The following is a 19,573-nucleotide window of genomic DNA, read 5'->3' on the forward strand; positions in this document are numbered from 1 at the left end:
AAGCCACAATAACTACTGCTGTTGCAAGATGGTGTCTGTAAAAATATATGAATAAACACATTATTTAAATGGAGATGGGATGACAAGAGACATTTAGCTGCTGACCCCAGTAAGACCAGAGCAGTTTCTGTTTTTTATATCATAAATATTTTTAGAACCATAAATGGTAGTAGTGTTTTCATACTTATACATGAGTCCTGTTTTGTTTTTTTTAATGCAATGCGATTGGTCACACTTCATCCAAGATGGGCTCCCATTGCTAAGCAATAACATGCCTGCCTGCTTCATTAGTCCTCAGTAAACAAGGTGGAGTAATAGGGGAGAGGCTCACATCTTCAGGTTATCAGCTCTCATAAAAACCATCATGATGATAATGTTGAAAACAAATATTATGTAAGTTATCAAAATAGGTTATGAAACAGAAGGCTGCAGCTATCAGATGCTCCACAAGAGGGCTGTGTGTGGATGTTCTCTGATTTCAAGGTGGCAACATGTCAGATTTTTCTTCTGATGTCTTCCCTTTTCATCTCTCACCTCTTCTTCCTTCTCCTTTTATGTAGCTGCCATAGTGTGCGGTGATGACACCGTCCTTCTGACACAGACCCCAAGCAGGATGAGCCAGCGCCAGGTGAAGGAGCGGGACAAGGAGAGGGAAAGGGAGAAGGAGAAGGAAAAGGAGAAGGAAGTAGGCCTCCAAACACCCAACAGGGAGCAGCTTGCCAGCCCCTCTACCCTCAGCCCAGGAGTCAGCTACAGCCATGGTAAGATCTGCATTCCCTTTCCAAAACACTGTGGTTTATTATTGTCATTAGTTTGCACTTTGCTCTTGTTTGAGAGCTGAGTGCACAGTGAGCGAGAGGAAACGAGAGAGAGAGAGAGAGAGAGAGAGGGTTATGGCATGCAGCTGAAATGAAATCATGTCCATCATAGTTATTATAGATCAGCGTGTTCGGTCGTGACTTACCGTGTCTCCATTACTGTACGTTATGTCATCATAGTAGTAACGCATTCTCCCATTAAAAAACATGCTTTATGACGTGCTCTCAGATCATATTCGCACTAAAAAAAGTAGTTAGGATATTTCAGTTGATTTAAATGTTGTAAAAGTGCAGAAACGTGTACTTTTCAAACCCTAACCCCTTCCTGCTGCTCGCTGTTTATGCAAACATTTGAGCTCCTCCTTATTTTTTGGCTGTTATGGTAATGACAGGATAAAGTAAATTACTAACACCACCCCCACTCCACACCCCCTCACATTACTACATGTCCTCAATCATAATAAAAGCAACCTGTACTGCCTATTTGAACAAGTCATGATTTTTTTTTTCCCCATTCAGCCTCTCAGAGTCATTATGCAGCACTTTCCTGATTATTGCTGTCGTACTTAATGCTAGTGCAGTAAATATCTGTCCTACTCTTACAGTCCAGTTGGTACATTGTCTGTATAATACTGACTTTAAACTCTGATCAGATTGTTGATGTATTGCTACATGATGTACATGATTTTTTTAATATAAATTTGTTTTTCATCCATCACAGGAAGCCACAGTAACTTTAAATCGGTTTCTAAAATCAGTGCTTCCTCCAGTCTTGGTGGGAATTTCTGTAATGAAATTCTGTCTCCTGTAGCCTATAGCAGTGCTTCTCAAACATTTCACAATGAGTACCACCTCATGAAATATATGGCTCTTGAAGTGACCAACATTAAAGTACAGTAGTATAGGCCTATTTAACACTACATACAGTTTACACGAGACAATTTTATTTCTTATATGAATGTTATTTATTTTAACTGTCATAAACAGGATGTGACGAGTGATAATAATAACAACTGTACTGCATTAAAACATTCACTGCAGGTAGGATATCCAATCTTTAACTGATGACGTATGAACAAACTACTCTGCGTTTAATAGGGCTTTTGTGTTTTTAACGTGTTTTAATTCTTTGTATCTTGTTCTATTTAATCTCAAAAAGCCCCTAAAAACAGTGATCACTGTCGGCTTCTCTCGGTTTTTATTACCACTGTTCATTTTAAAGCTCAGTTTTTAAACCCTTACGATGTAACTACAGCCCAGCCCATGCAGCAGTATATTAATGACTAACCTGGTATTGTGGATGGATTATCTCAGTTGTTCTCCTGACTGAAGTTTGGTCCGTTTACAGCATCCTGCCATGCGATTACATTTGTCCCTAACCATCGGGAACCCTCACGTTAACTTTTATCGAGTCGAAAAAAGTTAGCATTCATCCTCCAGCTTCACTGTGTTTATGCTATGCTAACATAGCTGTGTAGCTAGCGATCACGTAGCACATCATTTTATACCAGCTAGCCCAACTTCAGTAACCCTACAAACGTCACTGCTGTTTGGTTTTCTGTCTTCATTTATGTTGGAAGTGATAGCAGAGCTGTACGTTTGAATGTTTCAGAAATCCCTCAGTCAGAATATGGTATATTATTTAATCTTAAAAACATTTTTGGAGACTTCCCGTGGTCTCCAAGGGGGGGAGGACAGCCTGTGGTCCATCATAAAAAATGCTGAAATGCACGCTCACCTGGAAAAAGAAGCAAGCAAACTTACTAACTCGAAACTAACTAAAGACTAACTTAAACAGAAGATTCTTTACCCTCAATAAACACATTAAGCAACGGTTCTGAGAGAAACACAACTGAAATATATGAATTCAAAGGTGTGTGTTATATAAACCGAAAGTATACCAATCAAGTCATTTTCATTTGAGTAGGTTTTGTCAAATGTTACATCCATTGCCAATTTAGAAACAGCTGTTGTCTTAGTGTGCCTGTCTTTGGATTGTGGGAGGAAGCCGGAGTACCTGGAGGACACCCACGCAGGCACAGGGAGAAAGTGCACACAGAAACCAGTTTGGTGACAGTGCTAACCACTGCGTCACCTGAAAATATATTTATTAGGGTGGTACCCTAATAAATATATTTTCAAGTCTGGTGTTTGTGTTCAGGTATATTATCATTTTCCTACATGTGTTTTTACTGCAGGAAAGAACCAATAAGAGAAGTTTTAATTCCAAAAATAAGAGATCCATCAGAGGAAAGATGGTAACTCCTACAAACTAACCAGTTTATTGAGCAGGTGTTTCTTTGGTTAAAGTTATTCAGATTTGTTTGGAAATACATGTTTAGAATTGCATAAATCAGCTCTCTGTTTCCTTTAAATGAAAAGTTATACTAATCAGACATGTTCCTCTCTCTCCAGTATTTTTAGAAATCGTGTCTATAAGTGATAAAATATGCTCTTCAGTACAACCAGGACTTTTGTGCTCCTGACATGACATGTTGCCTGTGGTAATATTAGCAAACTAGCAAACATTAGATCGCGTTTTTGACTGTGCAGTGGCGCTCGTGATTGCCGTCTGATGCGCCTGTTTAACAAATGGCGCATAGAATTTCTTTGAAAGTCAACCAGCAAGTCAAAGAGAGGAGGTTTGTTTCTGGGCAGCATCACATGGCATGAAATGATAAGATTTCTCTCATGTGATTCTTCAAATTTGACCATTTTCTTCACTAACCAGCTCTGTGTAATGAGGCTGGATGCAGAACTGAGCTCCTCTGCAGCAGTTGCTCTGATAAAGCACATGAATATTAATTGTTTGTTGAATAACCAGAATGGCTGTCCCAGACGGGAGCATTAAAATATCATTGGCTCAATGTATTCGCTACACAACATGCTTGAAAAACACTATATACTACATATACTATAGACTATAGGAAAGGTCTAAACACACACACACTCTGACAATTACAATCATTGTAGTTGCTGTTGAGCTCTAAATAGAGTTGCATACTGTACACTCTGAGCCTCTTAACTCTTATGATCCTGCTTCCTTTGTCTTCTTTTATTCTGGTGCGTGTTATGTTGACACTTTAAGACATAGAAGCAATGGCCATTTGTAGCCTCAGGATAGCTATCAGGGTTTTGCTTAGTCTTAGTCTCTCTTTTTTTCCTCCAGCCAACTGCAGACCTTTTTTAGGAAATCCCAACTTCAAACCTGCTCATCCCGTTCCACTCAAGATTTGAGCTCTCTTTCTGGAAACCATCTCATTCAGGACTATTGATGGGCTCAGGGATGGAAGTTCCCATGCAGCAGAATAGGAACAAATCAAAGAGGGGGTTCTATTGCTTTGAGGAAATTGGTCTTACATCATTGCTCATGCCTTATTCTTGTATTACAGCGCCCTCTTGTGGACATCTTACTGTGATTAGAAAATTGCGAGAGTGTTGTTTGATTTCCTTGTTCTCAGTATGTGTTCTTAGTATCAGAAATTTGGTTTGATTCCTCTTAAGATCACAGAAAGCATGAAGGACAAAGAATCGTAGGCTGATAGTTTTGATTTTGAGACTGTAAACTGTGACAGATCCTTTGTTTTTGTTGCTGTGAGTGAAAAATGTTCTAACGTGAGATTTTTATTTTTAAATGAAAAATATTTTCTGGCAAATCTTGCTTATAGCATACAAGAAAAACTGAATCTCTGTGTCAGTGTTTCCTACATTATTCTAGGGTGGAACTCACTTTCTTACCACAAGAGAGAGCAAGCGGTACAGAGAATCTAGTGACTGTGTTGTTATTGCAGAAACGCTCTCTGTGTCAGGCTTATCAGCCTGTGTGTATCCAGTCACTGAAGAGTGTGATTTGTGTGTTGCTGTGTGGTTATAGGCTCAACACATCAGCAGCCTTTTGGGATCGGTCCATTAAAAGCTTTGTCAGATGTTCAATGAGATACATGTTTTGTGTTTATGGTCTAGCTGAAATGTATTTGTATACATATTGGAGTAAAAAGTGCTCACTCAGTCCTTGGCTAATATTTCTCATTTCCTGGTGTAAGCATACAGAATAAAATCAGTCAACTTACTTCACATTCTAGTCATCACTGCTTCAGAGAAACAAGAGTCTGTAAGACTATATACCCAATATGACCCTCAAGTCTCTGCAGTCCAGAATGGGTATCCATGGCAACCGATTTGACTTCAACGTCTAGCTGATGGTCTTGTGTCAAAGTGATGACAGTGTTTCCTTTGACGTGTTTTCTCTTGACCAGTGTTAACATAGATTCTGCCAGATATCTTTGGGTTAAAAGAGGCAGTTTTTTGATATTGGAGTTCACTAATGAATCCACCCCGTACACGAGGGGACGACTGCTGCTGTGGTACAGATATTTCTGGAAAAATATTCTGGAGTTGTGAGAACATTCACATCTAAGGTGTGAAGATGGTATTTGAATTGCTGTATTGGTGTGTCGCTGCTGCAGAGCAGGATTTCTGGAGGATAACAACTTGTGTTGAAACATAATCACATTTGATTGTACCCCAGCTGTGATGTGCTGACTAACCCTTGTGATACATTTGCATACATAGTAATCATTTTAAAAGGCTAGAGCTTAAAGCTCCATGTTTACATGTTCATGATGCATGAAATCCCTCTTACCCTCTTCATAGCAGATTCTGACCTCATTAGCAATCATTTGATTGTTATTATAAAGAAATGTGCACAAAAGCGCCTCCTTGCGTACTCCTGGAAGTTTCAGCGTTTCAGTGTGGCCTCTAGTTTTTAGTTTAAGTCCCCTCTGTTCTCGAAATCTTATGTGCTTGATCTCCTGATGTGATGCACCACTTTCAGATCTCTGGTATGGAGCTTGAGGCTTGATTTTCATCACTAGTGAAGATCCTGAAAACAAAAATTGGGTCAGTTTGACACTGAAGTTGATTTCCTTACTAAAACTGTGGATATGCAGCACTGAAGGCAGTGCATGCATATCCACATTCTCTGAAAGCAGAGAATGTCTGGATTAAATTGGTCCTCATACGTTGCTTAGATGCTACATCCTAGACAATAATCTTCTACATCTTCTTCACTGTCTTCTGCTCCTCCTCCTCATTGCTTTTGTCAACGTCTCCTTATTGAAGTTAAGTAAGTGTATTGTATTGTAATTGATCATGCAGTTCTGCATTTCTGTCCTGCCTGGGACAGATGCTGGACACACTGGAGGGATTATATCTGGAAACATAGTGGTGTCCCTATGGAGGTGTTGGAGCAGGTGGCTGGGGAGATCAGTGCTTAAACTGCTATCCCCACAATTAGTAGTAGATGCATGAATTGATCCAAATATATGCGTGACCATGTAGTGTATTTACATTTCTACGCAAAGGGAATCCAATTTGACTGCAAATTTGACTTTTTGGAAATCTAATTACTGCTAGAATGGTTGGAGATAACCAGATTACTGCAGCATCTGCAGAAAAAGTGACTACATGTTTGATTTATCACCTAGAGCAGAGGTTCCCAAAGTGTGGGGCCCGCCCCCTAGGGGGGGCGCAAAGCCATTGCAGGGGGGGCGCGGTATGAAAAGAAGAAGAAAAAAAAAAAAGCGCTTGGACACTGTGGACAGGTTTTGACGGGGCTCCCACATAAACGCAAAGCAGGAGATGAAGCATCGCCAAATATGTTTCAAACCAAAGACAGGAAAATATGGTGAAGCATATCTTCCTTTGGCTTCACCTGCACAAGTGCCGAGGTAGGATCCCCTGCAAAATTAGTTTCCCTGCGTCCGAGCAGCGCTGGGCTCTCCAAATCATGCGGACAAACAGTATCCCACATTCTTGATTTTTAGTTCACAAACACTTCTTGTAATAACTACTCCTGACATTTAATGTCAGGAGTAGTTAGTTATTATTACAACATGATGTTAGCTCTTTATGCAGTAAAGTTACAGCGGGATACAAATAATATCAGGCTGATCCTGCCGTAATTTGTTCCCCGGTTCAAATCACGGACAAACAGTATCCCACAGCTGTTTATGTGTTTAAACCCATTTTGCACAGAGAGACATTTTTTGAAAAATGTATTGATAACAATGTTGAATATTATTACACAGGAAAAAACAACTACACGTAAAATAATTACACCGTGACGCCTCTGCCTTTCTAAATGGAGGGACAGTAACTGCGTGTGTATATGTAAGCGTGTAAAACCTGAAGATACTTAACAGTAACAGTATTTTGTCTCTATCTGCCATTCTGCAATTCATCTCATGTAAACAATAACGTGGCGCACAGCGTGACGTGAAAAGAGGCACATACCTTTGACGCTTGCGTGACGAACTCTGTAATCCTCGTCCACACGTAAACGCAAAAAGGAGTTTTAAATAATCTCCGCTGTGAATCGCAACGCCCCTTTACGTGTTGATGAAAAGCCCAAACGCATAGAAACAGCTGAGTTTTCAAAAATACCCGTGTAGGTGTGGACGCAGCGTAAAAGAGTTAGTAGTATATTTTATTACTGCCTGTAATTTATTTACTTGTATTTGCTTAATTGTTTACTAAATGTTTGAGGTGTGAAATAAACCGCAATGGAGTTTGTAAACAAAATATGGGTGTGTGTGTTTGGAGGATGCGTTTGTGCGGGGGGGTTAGGTGGTGGGGGGGCGCGAACATTTTTCTTGTAAAAAAGGGGGGCCTGGCAAAAAAAGTTTGGGAACCACTGACCTAGAGCATGTATTTCGTATCACTGATTGGATAGTTTCAGCTCATATTGAAAGTGGGATTTTCCCATAAACTATCATGTGTGCTCTCTAAATATTAATTCTAAAATTTTGAATTTTCAAAGGATGATTTTTGAGTTTATTACAGTACATTGCAATCTATAATCTTTCAATTCAGTTCAGTTCAATTTTATTTACACAGCACCAAATCACAAAAACTATCGCCTTAAGGCGCTTTATATTGTAAGGTAGACCCTACAATAATACAAGCAGAGAAAAACTCAACAATCATATGACCCCCTATGAGCAAGCACTTTGGTGACAGTGGGAAGGAAAAACTCCCTTTTAACAGGAAGAAACGGCAGAACCAGGCTCAGGGAGGGGCGGGGCCATCTGCTGCAACCGGTGAGAAAAGAAAGCCAGAAAAAAAGACATGCTGTGGAAGAGAGCCAGAGATTAATAACAAGTGTGATTCAGTGCAGAGAGGTCTATTAACACATAGTGAGTGAGAAAGGTGACTGAAGAAGAAACACCCAGTGCATCATGGGAATCCCTTACCAGCCTACACGTATTGCAGCATAACTAAGGGAGGATTCAGGGTCACCTCAACAATCTTGTTGATCCATATTAAGAAAGATAGACAAAAAAATACAACCATACCTGCAAGTTTTAATTTTGTGTTTAGTTCAGATTGCTTTCATGATTTTGTGTGCTATTTGGATTATTTAGTTTAATTAGTGAGAGAGAGAGAGAGCATAATAACAGGCGCACAAACTCAGTGTGTTCCCTAAAAAAAATAAACTCATCACTAAAGGAAACTTGCCAGACTGCTACTGGGAAAGTTTGAAAGAGATGCATGTGTTAATCATACGAGGGGGCGGATAATGAAGAGGATAAGATGGTGAGAGAATTACAAAGATTTGATAAAGAAATGAAGAGGAATTGTAGAAGAAGGAAAAAAAGAGGAAAGGAAGGAAGTTAAGCTACAGTGCCAGAGCAGGTGGGGTCAGTGCAGATTTAAGCTCAGCCGCAGAGATTATGGCGTCAGACAGGGTTAACTGCATGGAGGGGGCTGGTCTTATATGAACCCCCAGCCACTGCCAAGCCAGTGTCTCTTCTTCCGCCTACGCTCTCATCCAATGAGTGCCTGACCCTGGAAGGCCAGAGCACTGAACAGGTTTGACCAAGGTTTGTCTGTAGAGAGCTGGAGGACATGAAGACATGATGGAGAATATGTCTGCTTGCAGCCTGAGCTCTGCTCGGACAGCTGAAGGCTTGTCTGGACTGACATGACTTGGGTATAAAGCATGATTTGGGATCTTAAACTACCAGCAGTACTTAACGTTGGAACGTTTTCTTTTAAGATTTAACCTTAAGGAGTCCAAGGTATAGTATGAAGTAATACAAGCTGTCACAGCAGTTGAAGTGTAGTGCTAGGTGGAATTGGAGACAGTGAAGGCAGAAGAGTAACATAGTTTGAAGCCGCTCACGTGACTTCCAGCGCTAGCCTGTTTAATGATTTGTGCTGTCTTGTGTGCTTTTGTGCATATATACTCCATGTAAGGTTGCTCTCATGAGGACAGAAGGGAGCTCACACCAACATAAAACCACTTTTACTCATCAGAGTATGAATGTGGACTGAAACAAGAGTCTTGAGATATTCATGTTGTTTGATTTACTGTAGGAAGGAGGAGTACAGCAGAAGAATGATTTAAAAAGCCTCCGTGCTCCACAGCTTATCTCAGGCTTACAGGGTCTAAGACTATAGATGTTTTACTGCGTGTGACTCTTAAAGGTTTTTGAGTCTTACTATTCTATCAAAAAGTTTTTGTTCACTTTTGTGATTGACTGCAAAACATGATAATAACTTCTGACTTTTATTTTTTCAGTAACTTAACAAACAGCTTTGTTTATTGCAAACATAGTGAAAAATAACAGGAGAGTTAATGAACTTTGCATTGTTTTGAACCGTGACACCCTGTAAAGCATCAACAGTGGTCAGATAAACTTAATGTAATAGCAAGTCTGCTCTGACAAATAAGACTAAGAGTCTTAGTGGCTCTTTGAGGCCGTATTTAGCCATAGGAACATCTCGAGCTAACATGCTACCAGTGGTGTGCTATTGCTATCATCACAATGCAGAATATTCACCTTCTTCAGCTTACGTTCATGTGCAGCTAATAGAAAAAGCATTGATCAAATGTAAAATTGTGCCTCAATGATGGCCTATCATAATGTGCTAAGTAATCATCAAGTAAATGTCACATACATGGTTGTATTGGAATCAAATTAGATGAGTAATTAAAGGCACTGGATCCTTATCTCCAAATTAAAAGCAGTTAGATATTTAAAGAAACAGAAGTATAGTGTCAGGCTTTTGGCTTAAATTATAAGAAATAAATGTGTAAAATTACTGAAAAGCTTCTGTTAGCTAATAGCCCAGGCTGTCATGTGATTATAAAACAGAAACATCTTGTTAATTAAAGGTGGTCTTTTGTTCTTTTCTTTTGAATGTATGAAGAGTCAACCCTTCGTAGCCTGGATATAGCTGGGAAAATGACCCAGATGATGACTATATTTAGAGAAAGTTTGTCATGTGACTCAGAATGCCTTTGGAGTAACCAAAATGGACATTTCCTCCTCTGCAAGCAGGTTAATGAGGTCTGGGATGTGAATTATACACACAGACCATCTAATTAGCTGTATTAATTAAAGCACGGTTGAGGCAGGCAGCGCTCACATTTATCAGCTGTAGATTGATTAGCTACGTTGGGGACAGATGTTTTGGAAGGGATTACACTCACAAGTACTTCACAAGTTATCTTGGCTGAAATGTCCATGGACAGCTGGCAGCAAGGCTTTGCGAGATGCCAGCAGATTACTAGATCCTTGCAAAGGTCTAGAATGAAAGAATGAATAAAACGGGTGAGATTAAAGGTGGCAGAAGACTGCAAGGAACAAGAGCTGATAATGTTCATCAGTGTTGGGATTCAAATCTAAGACACAGGCCAAATGTGTTCATTCGCTCTTAGATAAATAAACCCGTTATCAGTGACTATGTTTATATGAACCATACTGATGACACTTATCTTTCATTGGTCTTCAGCTTTGAACCTAAAAATTTATCTTTTAAAAAATGCTGAACACATTCACTGTGTGTATAAGAGAACTAAATCTAAAATAATCCACATGTATCAGCTTTTGTCTGATTTCAGACGAGACAAATGGTCAGCTAGATTCATGATGCTGAGGTACCATTTATAGGTAGTGCTCAGTGTGTCACAGATGTGTGCCAACAAAGCACTTTACAGTCAGTGTCACCTGCTTGGGCACAGACAATGCACCTGATTTTAGCTCTATTTACTGTACCTGTGTCCAGGAGAAGCACACGTTTCAATGCGGCATTCAGTGGCCGCGCTGCAGCCTTGAGCCTTCTGTGCCTTTGAATACTAAAGCTTAACCCGGCAGTGCTGACAGGCTTTATTTTCCTGTGTAATGTGGGAATAAAAGGGTCGTCTGAGCAGCAGTGTGACAACAAACTTCCTTCTGTCCTCAGAGCATCTGCTTTGTGTACATGCATGTGTGTGTGTGTGTGTGTGTGTGTGTGTGTGTATATACATATTTGCAATCTGATGACTCGTTATAGCATAGCAGGTATGGTTAACAAGCTGTAGTTATTTGTGTTTTCAGACCGAAGAGGGAATGAATAAGGGACATTTCACTGCAAATTAATTTGGCCATTTAAACCAGCAGCCAGTGGGGAAGCTTTTCTGACTCAGTCATACTAAAAGAATCTAGACAACAAGGTGTACATCGACTGTACAGACATTCTCTTATTAACCCTGCCTGCTTACTACTGTGAATGCTTAGAGTAATTTGAAGTCATTAGCTTGATGTTGGACTGAATTATCACTGTTTCCATCTTCAGTCTAACACTGCCTCTTCTCTGATGGCTATGGAGAAGGGAATTGAATATTCTTTTACTAATCTTTATAGACCAGCATAGCAGAGCACCCAAATGATGGTTCAGCATGTGTCTCCATCAAAACAACCAAGAACTGTCTGATTAAAACATCGCTGTTGTACCCTGAGTGACTTAGTAATCGTTAGTCCCCCCATGGATTGGGGGGAAAAAAACCAAACCTAGGTCAGTTAGTGAACTAGAACATGTGAATTCAGCCTGAGTAATCACAGTATTAACAAAGAAGGTATTCTTTGGATTCACATTTGTCCATCATATTAAATGTAAACAGAAAAGGGCAATGGTGGAAAAAAACACCCCAGCAGCCACTGACTCTGCAGCACCTTCAGGAGATTTTGATTAAGTAACATGATCATCATTTTCTTACTTTTTATTCTGAAGGACAAGAACAAACTCTAAACCTTATATATTTGTGAACAAAACTTGCTTCAGTGCAAAAGAAAATGTCAAAAATTAAAACTTTGATAACTGGCTAATCTACATTTGCTGAACAAATAACAGCTACTGATTGATTTCTTACTTTCTAACGTTCAGACTAAGATGTCTGCTGACCACATGGCAATCATGTAATATCAGGATCAGGCAAACATAAACACTCAACAGTTTAAATATTTTCCCAACCCTGCCTCAGCGCTGGCAGAGTAGTTGAATCAAACTATTATCTGGCAATCCCACCTTTTCATTCGCAGTGGCTGTCATGCTGACTAACAGCAGTGATGCCACAGCTCCTTCCACAGCAAGACTTTCTACTTTGCTGAGTTAGTCAGCACCTGGAATGCAGGAGTATTGGTAAGACGTTGAGCTTATCATCTGGCATCTGTGCCTTATAAAAGTCTATTATTTGCCATGTTAACTACATTTATTTTTAAGAGGTCAAAATAGTTGTTTTAATCCTCTTAATTTGTTTGTGTCTTCCTTAGCTGTTGTGAGGGCATGAGAGGATCCTTATCCTCATATCTCTTCCTGTAATTTTTCCTTCATCTGCTGATGTCAAAGGATTGAATGACGACACTAAATTCAGCTGGAGAAATATTTTGACAATAATAAGTATGGTAGACGTCAGAGACATGCCACCCCAGTGACTAATCCATCAGAGTAAGGTTGAAAAGCGGTGAAGTGTCCCTTTGAATCTGAAATAATGACTAAGAGACGCAACGCAGCAAGAGATTGAGCTGAAGTGAAAGATGAGATGCGGAACATAAGGGCTGTTCTCAAGCTAAGATGCGGCTCCCCTACCCATCCCGAGGAGAGGGAGTGGGAGGGGCTCAGCTTATTCGTTATTAAGTACTTACAGGCTGCTGCTTTTATACACACTCACAGGGCACAGATTGAGTGAGAGAGAGGGAGAGAGAGACAGAGAGAGAGAGAGGGAGGAAGAAAGCAGTCGGCTGAAGGAAGCGTTAAGGAAAGCAGCGACTGCACCGGTCCAATGCCTGCTATCTGAACCACTCTGTGTTTCTGTTTGTGTGTGTAAGTGTTGCTGGTTGGGATATTTGCTTGCACACGAGCTGTGCGGGGAAGATCGGATTGTATCCCGATACCCTTCGACCTTCCACCTTTAAGTTTTCCTTACCCACCCCTCCCTCCTTCCCTCCCGTTGGGGGAGCTCCTGCCGGCCCCATGATGAAGGAGGAAGGCCTGCTTAGTCGTCGCCGTTTCTCCACGTGCGGCGGGACAGCATCGCTTCGACCTCCACACCCGGACGGACGCAAACTCATCCGCAATGCCTCGTTCGGGGGCTATAACGAGCTGTCACCCATCTCGCTGCCAGGTGGGTGCACAATGGCGTGGAACGTCTCGCAAAGCTCAACGCTGGGAAGTGCTGCAGGCTTATTAGTAGGTTTGCAGATGATTGACTGCTGACTTCTGCTACTTATTGGCCTTGTATCCTAAATACAGTAGTTGTACTGTTGGTATTGGTTTACTTTGGTCCTGAGAGTTTCGAGAACCACCTTAAATTCTGTGCAATGGGATGTATTCATGAAAGGAACGGATTCTGTCGACTGCATCATAGAAGGATTTGTTTGTAGGTGTTTCAAAGGGATACCGGTGAAGGCAGAGACAAACTTTTGGATGGGGTAAAACACCAGAATTCTTAAAATGGGTATAATATTTGATGATTTTAGGTTTTCCTCAAAGGCATTTATAGTGTTGACTACTTTTATTCTCACACTGGCACACCCAGACAATCACTGCACAAGTGTGTCAGTTGACTCAGTGAAAAAGTCATTTTTAACATTCAGCAAATACATGAATTGAAACATACGAAGACACCAATCATTGTGATTCTGATTCATGTTCAAAGCAGGGAGGTACAAAGTTTAAAGATAAGTCATTATCAAACACCACGGCACTTATTTTGATTGGTTGTGAGTTAAACTTGCCTCAGCTATGAGGCACATTGAATCAACTATCAACGAGAGCAGAGGACACTGTTGCTGTCAACAACAGAGCTGTCAAAAGATTAGAGGCAACGCAAGAGGCATTGTTTCTCTTTGAAGGGTGCAGCACTGGGCTTTATCCTCCGTATGCATTTCTTTTTTGCTTGGTCATTGTTGAGAGATTATGCATGTCTTAGAAGACTTTTCCTGCTCTTCCCTCTTTCAGAGCCCCATACACAACCATTTACAGACTCTGAAATGTAAACAAGCTGATGCAGTCTTTGCTGTTGCAGGAGATAGCCTTCCCTTCAACTGGTTTAGCTTTACACAGGTTTCTGTGATACCTCTATTAGAGTGCAGTGATAATCCTTATTTTTGAAAGTACACTTAATCCCAGAGAACATTTAGGATTAAATCAGTTTTGTGTTCATTTCTAAAATCACTTCCTTTTGTTTATCCTGCTGAAAATGATGTAAACCTGGAGGCAGACAGCTGGCAGGTGCAACAGCTTTCAGAGAGTGAACGTCCTCTGTTCCACTTTCACAAGTAACCATTTTAACCTTTATGGAAAGGCTGACTGTGCACAAACTCTTTTCAGCATCATACTGTGATTCAGACTTTCACAACCTGGCGCAACCTCAGTCCTCTGCTGTTTTTTAGTGTGCAGCTCTCCCAGTTCAGCACTTTAAGCCATGTCAGTACCATGGTCACAGTGGTGGTCTTTCTCTCCTCGGGTCGCTCTGTGTCTGGGGACTTGGTCTGGCTATGCGCCTGCTTCTTTCCCCTTTAAAACAGCAGCTTCTGCAGCTACATGTATATCTGGAGCTACGAGACATCGTCTGAGTCATACTCTGTTTCTCACACTCAGCTCCCAGCCTTAGCTCCATTCATCTTTATTTTAGACATTCTGCTCACAGGCGCTGGCTTTAGGAGACACTGCAGGAGACAGCTGGTGCAGACGGGTAGACTCATTCATTTTCTGTGTTTTTGACAATCTCTTAATATATCTACATGTTTTTTTTTTTTTTTTGGGGGTTGTTTTGTTTTGTTTTTTTACACCACATTCTTCCAAATGCCAGTTGACATGACCCTCTGAGACAGCATTTTTCCTTGTGTGTTATTCCTTGTACACTGAAACATATGCTTGCCAGCTGACTTGGTGATTTTAGTCGTTTCACTTCCTTTTGAGGTTGGGGCTCTATATTTTCATTTCTAGGAGCAGCCGTACCACTTCAATGACAAACACTTTGTTTAACAAAACCAATAAGGGCGAAATTACTAATTAATATTCTTTCTTTTTTTATTGGCCACAGTTTGTTTTGTTTTTTTATTGTTTCAATCTGTCAAATAGAAGATTTTGCTTCTCTGCTTTGTCTTTACACTATATTAAAGTGTTTGTGAGACACAACAGGTGCTAAAACAAATAGTTAGCTGCGGTGATGAAGGCAGGGTCACCAAGCAGCAGTTATAAGTGGAGGTGTCCACGGTGCCTGAGCTTTCAGGCGAGAAAGAAGATCTGCAGAATACTTTTAATTTTGTGTCCTCTTCCACTAATTGAAACAAAATTAAAGAAGCAGACTGGGAGGGACCCAGCATGCATGGCAAGCATAAAAATAGCTGGTACTCTGGAAGTTTCCCAGAAGCGGAAAAGAACATGACCTTAAAAAGGGGTGATAGACTCATTGAAACTGAAGCTATACTCTCTTAAAAGTGACTAAGAGAAAACCTTCAACTTTTCTTAACTTTTTTTTAATGTATCTATATTTGTAAACAATGACTAGTGGGTGGAACAGGAAATCTTGGGTCAGATATCCACTGGTTGTTTCAGAAGCCTTGAAAAATGCCACCCCCCCAAGAGGCTAGAAGTCATGACACCATCCTGAGTTCTACATTTGGATCTGCCTAAACCTTCCTCCCGCTGTATCAGCTGACAAGCCAAAAAGTCATTACCTGCTGTCTGGGGAACAGTACCAGTATCTGCCAGTGTACATAAGCTCAAGTGAAATATAAATAGACAGAGACAAAAAACAGCAGCTGTGGTAATACAACCAGCCCAATGCCCTTTCTGTCATCCATACACATCCTGTTTGAAATACCAACCTTTTTAAAAAGATAATATGCTGTTGTCTCCTCACATCAGGATAAAAGTACAGCACTGTGGATCAGGCCGCTTCATCGCAGAGGTTTATGTGCCTGCTTCTGCAGTGGTAAGCTAAGGCTGCATAATAAGCAGGTTTGAAGTCCACGAACCAGGCCTGGAGATTCAAATGAGACCTGGGCTCAGCTGCACCTTATGCTCTAACCTTGTATTGAAACGTTGTATTGTTCATCAGCCCATCACTAAGTGAGAGAGCACGCCCTTAGTTCCTCGGTAGTCAGAGATTGAGTGCAGCGGAAATTGATTTAGAGGTTGAAACGTGGCTTTGGCAAAACTAATAAGAGAGTGGAAAAAGCTGCATGCCTGCGGTCCATAATTAGATGCTCATCTTGAGGTCAGCATGACCTAGCACATTGTATGGTGGATAGGATACTCTTTTCAGATTATCTAGAGGAAGTGGCACGTTACAGTGTCTATGCATAGTTATGCTAATTTGTTTTAGTTTAAACGGGAGTTCCTCTAATTCGAAACATGAAGGGATTAGTTCAGTTGTCATGGGGAAGATGACCTGGCCTAAGAAAACATTTGAACAACGTCATCTGTGGTCCAGTAACTGTGGGAATAAAACAGTTTCTGTCAACATCAAACACAACCTGAATGAATGCAAACATCGAGTGATTCAAATCCACGCTAGCTGGTTCGGCATATCATCCTCACCTCTCCTCGTTGTGTTTTTGTTTTCTGAAAAGCAAAGCAATTGCAGCTACATGCAGCAAAAGCGTCTTTATGGAGGAACAGAGAGCATTCGAAATTAAATTTGTAGTGGTTAACACATCAGGAAAGAAATCCTCAAGAGGTCACAACCTTAGTGTGCTCCTAGTCCCAGTCCCAAGCTCGGACAAATGGGAGTGCGTCAGGAAGTAAAATCTGTGCCAAATCAAAGTTGTGCATCCATCTGCTGTGGTGACCCCTTGGGAAATAAGGGAGCAGCTGAAAGCACCTTGCCAGTTAGGTGAATTCATGCACTGCTTTGAGCTACTTGACAGATTTGTCCACACATACTAAATTACACCAAAACAATATCCATGACATTTTCCAGCTGGTGTTTCTTTCCCTTTCAGTGAACCAGACGTCTTTCAATTTTTTATGACGTGTCACCAGTACCATAGAGATGCTGTTGCTATGGCAGGTTTCCCACAGTACCAAACACTCAGACAATTTGCTTCCCTAAAATTGAAAAGTCACTCTGCTCACAGTCTTTTTTTTTTCCCCCTCAATTTGTTGTTCTTAGCTCACCTGTTGCCATGGCAGCATTCATATTTCCTACCAGAATAATAGAGCAGCATCATAGAAAGCTGCGCGTAAGCCGATTTTAAAGAAACCTAGAGACTGCATTGATTAACCCCCTGGATCAATCTGGTTTTATGAGCTTTAAATGAACTTGATTTAATGAATGTGACGTTGTAGGAATCCAAGTGCTTGCATTAAAAACATCTTCTGGTGGGAGAAGCAGCTTCAGGGTTGCATTAAACAGAGGTGTAGCTCCAGGTTGAGGTGCTGAATACCAACACTGCAGATGATTCTTAGAAGTGAAGGGAACTTTTCAGGGTCAGGCCTGTATCCCTATGGATGTAAGTTGATAATGAGTGGTTTGCTTATGTCAAATTCTTAGCAACTTTTTATATGTTTGAGGATCTCAAAGAATGTTGACGTAACGCCTCATTTAAACAGCAAACTACAAAACTAGGGAGGTTAAAGTACTGTGTTTTTGTCGTGCTCACCCTTTACTAATGCGTCTGCTGTCTGACGTACACTGTGCTTCTAGTTATGTAGTCTCATTTCATTCAGTAAGGGATTTTAGAAAAGTGTAAAGGCTTTGGATTTAGCAGGACGCGGCTCTTTCTGTCTCGGTCTCTTTGCTGTTTAATTCCCTTTTCTCTCACTCGCTCTGTCTCTTTATCTCTCCAGTCTATAATGTTTGATGCACAGTGAGATCTTTGGAGCTCCTTTCAGTCTGCAGTGGTGTGTCCAACACTCTCAGCCAGACACACAAACACACAGTCACTGATTTCCAGCCACATACATAACAGGGATTTTTCAAATTGACACGCCCAGCGATGTGCATCCCTTTGAAATGTTATTGTCTTTGCATCTCACTTCTGTAATCACTTCTACATGTTTCTCATTTGTAGTCCTTTTGTTTATCAGCTCTTTTGAAGCAATCTGCTTGAAAAAGTTTTGAATATCTTATAAAAGAAAAAAACTTAAGTACATGAGGTTTTTCTTCTTGCAGTGTCTTATATTAAAACAAAGCTCATCAGAGTTTATTTTAAAAAGGCTATTGTAGGTTCCCTGCCTTCAAAAGGCTACAAAACCTTTCCCCCAAGGGTGAGTTTTTATTCCTGAGATTGTCTAGATTAAAAGCAGAGGACATGTCACAGACAACGCTCCGTGCCCTCATGATATGACATTAATGAAGAAACACACAAACACTGGAAGGTGTTGATTTTAGATGAGCAGATGGGCAGTCTCTCAGGTCTCTGCCTGGAAGAGGGAACTTTAACCTTAGTCATTAAACAGTGACTGTCAGCAGTGTCACTGTCATATTTGTGACATGGTAACAAGCATGTCAACTGTTTTCCGGCTGATCTTTGCTTTTTTAACTCAAAGTCTCAAGTTTCAAAAATGAAACTCTGATTTTCAGGTAAAAATGGAGTAAACTTCACACTTTTCCCTCTAATATTTAGTTTGTCATTAGTCATAATCGTTAAACAAGCTGCCGTAATACAATGAAATCATTCTCTCTGCTTTCTGTTTGCTGCTGCTCCATGGTGACACAGTTGTGTGAGTGGAGAAGTGGCACATTAAGGTGTCTTAAATTGAAATTAGGCACTTCATCCCAGTGGACCACGGTGATTCTGTTCATCAGTGATTGCAAATTGAGTGACTAACATCCTGATTCAAACTTTAATCTATTTGAATCACTTTTATTCTTTCATCATCTTCCATCTTCCTCTCAGTTACATCTTCAGCTGATACTGCACCGATCGAAACAAATAAGCTAAAAGATTTATGTTTGTAGTTTAGTTTTCAGTTCATGCCCACAGGCTGAGAGAGAAGGCAAGTACAAGCTGTCATGTTTGCAGGTTCTCAGTCAGGATTTCTAATGCAGGAGAAAACTGGAGATCAAGTTGAATGGATATGATTTATGCAGGGAAATTTTGCTTGTGATTGCTGATTCTGTTGTGGAAGCATCCATGAAAAATTGCTGTTGACCAAGATATGCATGAATGCATCTGAACTAGTCTTACACAAGCTGCATGGTTGTTGACCTGTGGATGCACCCTTTTTCCGTGCCCTGAATGTATTGTTTGAGAAAAAGCATTCCAAGCCATAAATACCTAAGTAGAGCCCCCCTTCCCCACCCCCAAGACACAAAGGCACTCCTGCACGTTCCATCTCAAGGTACATGCTGGTTTAGAGTTTGCCTGCTGCTGCTGTCATGAGTATTTTATGTCCACGTAAAAGCACCAGCTTTACTGGAAATGGAAGACACAGAGCAAATAAAGCTGGCTGATAAAAAGTGGGTTTGACAAAAA

At 40.7% G+C, this 19,573-nt stretch overlaps 1 protein-coding gene across 5 annotated transcripts in view; it reads left to right on the forward strand.

Annotated features, from left to right (window-relative positions):
• The window catches only part of osbpl8 (oxysterol binding protein-like 8), a 102,748-nt gene that overhangs the window by 64,239 nt on the left and 18,936 nt on the right, over positions 1–19,573 (forward strand). For all 5 annotated transcript variants that reach the window (XM_031743777.2, XM_031743778.2, XM_039601083.1 and 2 more), the window contains one exon: positions 561–761. In XM_031743777.2, the coding sequence (XP_031599637.1) occupies positions 561–761 (201 nt within the window). The remainder of the gene's footprint in view (positions 1–560; positions 762–19,573) is intronic.

Source organism: Oreochromis aureus, linkage group 17 (assembly GCF_013358895.1).
Source record: "Oreochromis aureus strain Israel breed Guangdong linkage group 17, ZZ_aureus, whole genome shotgun sequence".
Lineage (NCBI taxonomy): Eukaryota > Metazoa > Chordata > Actinopteri > Cichliformes > Cichlidae > Oreochromis > Oreochromis aureus.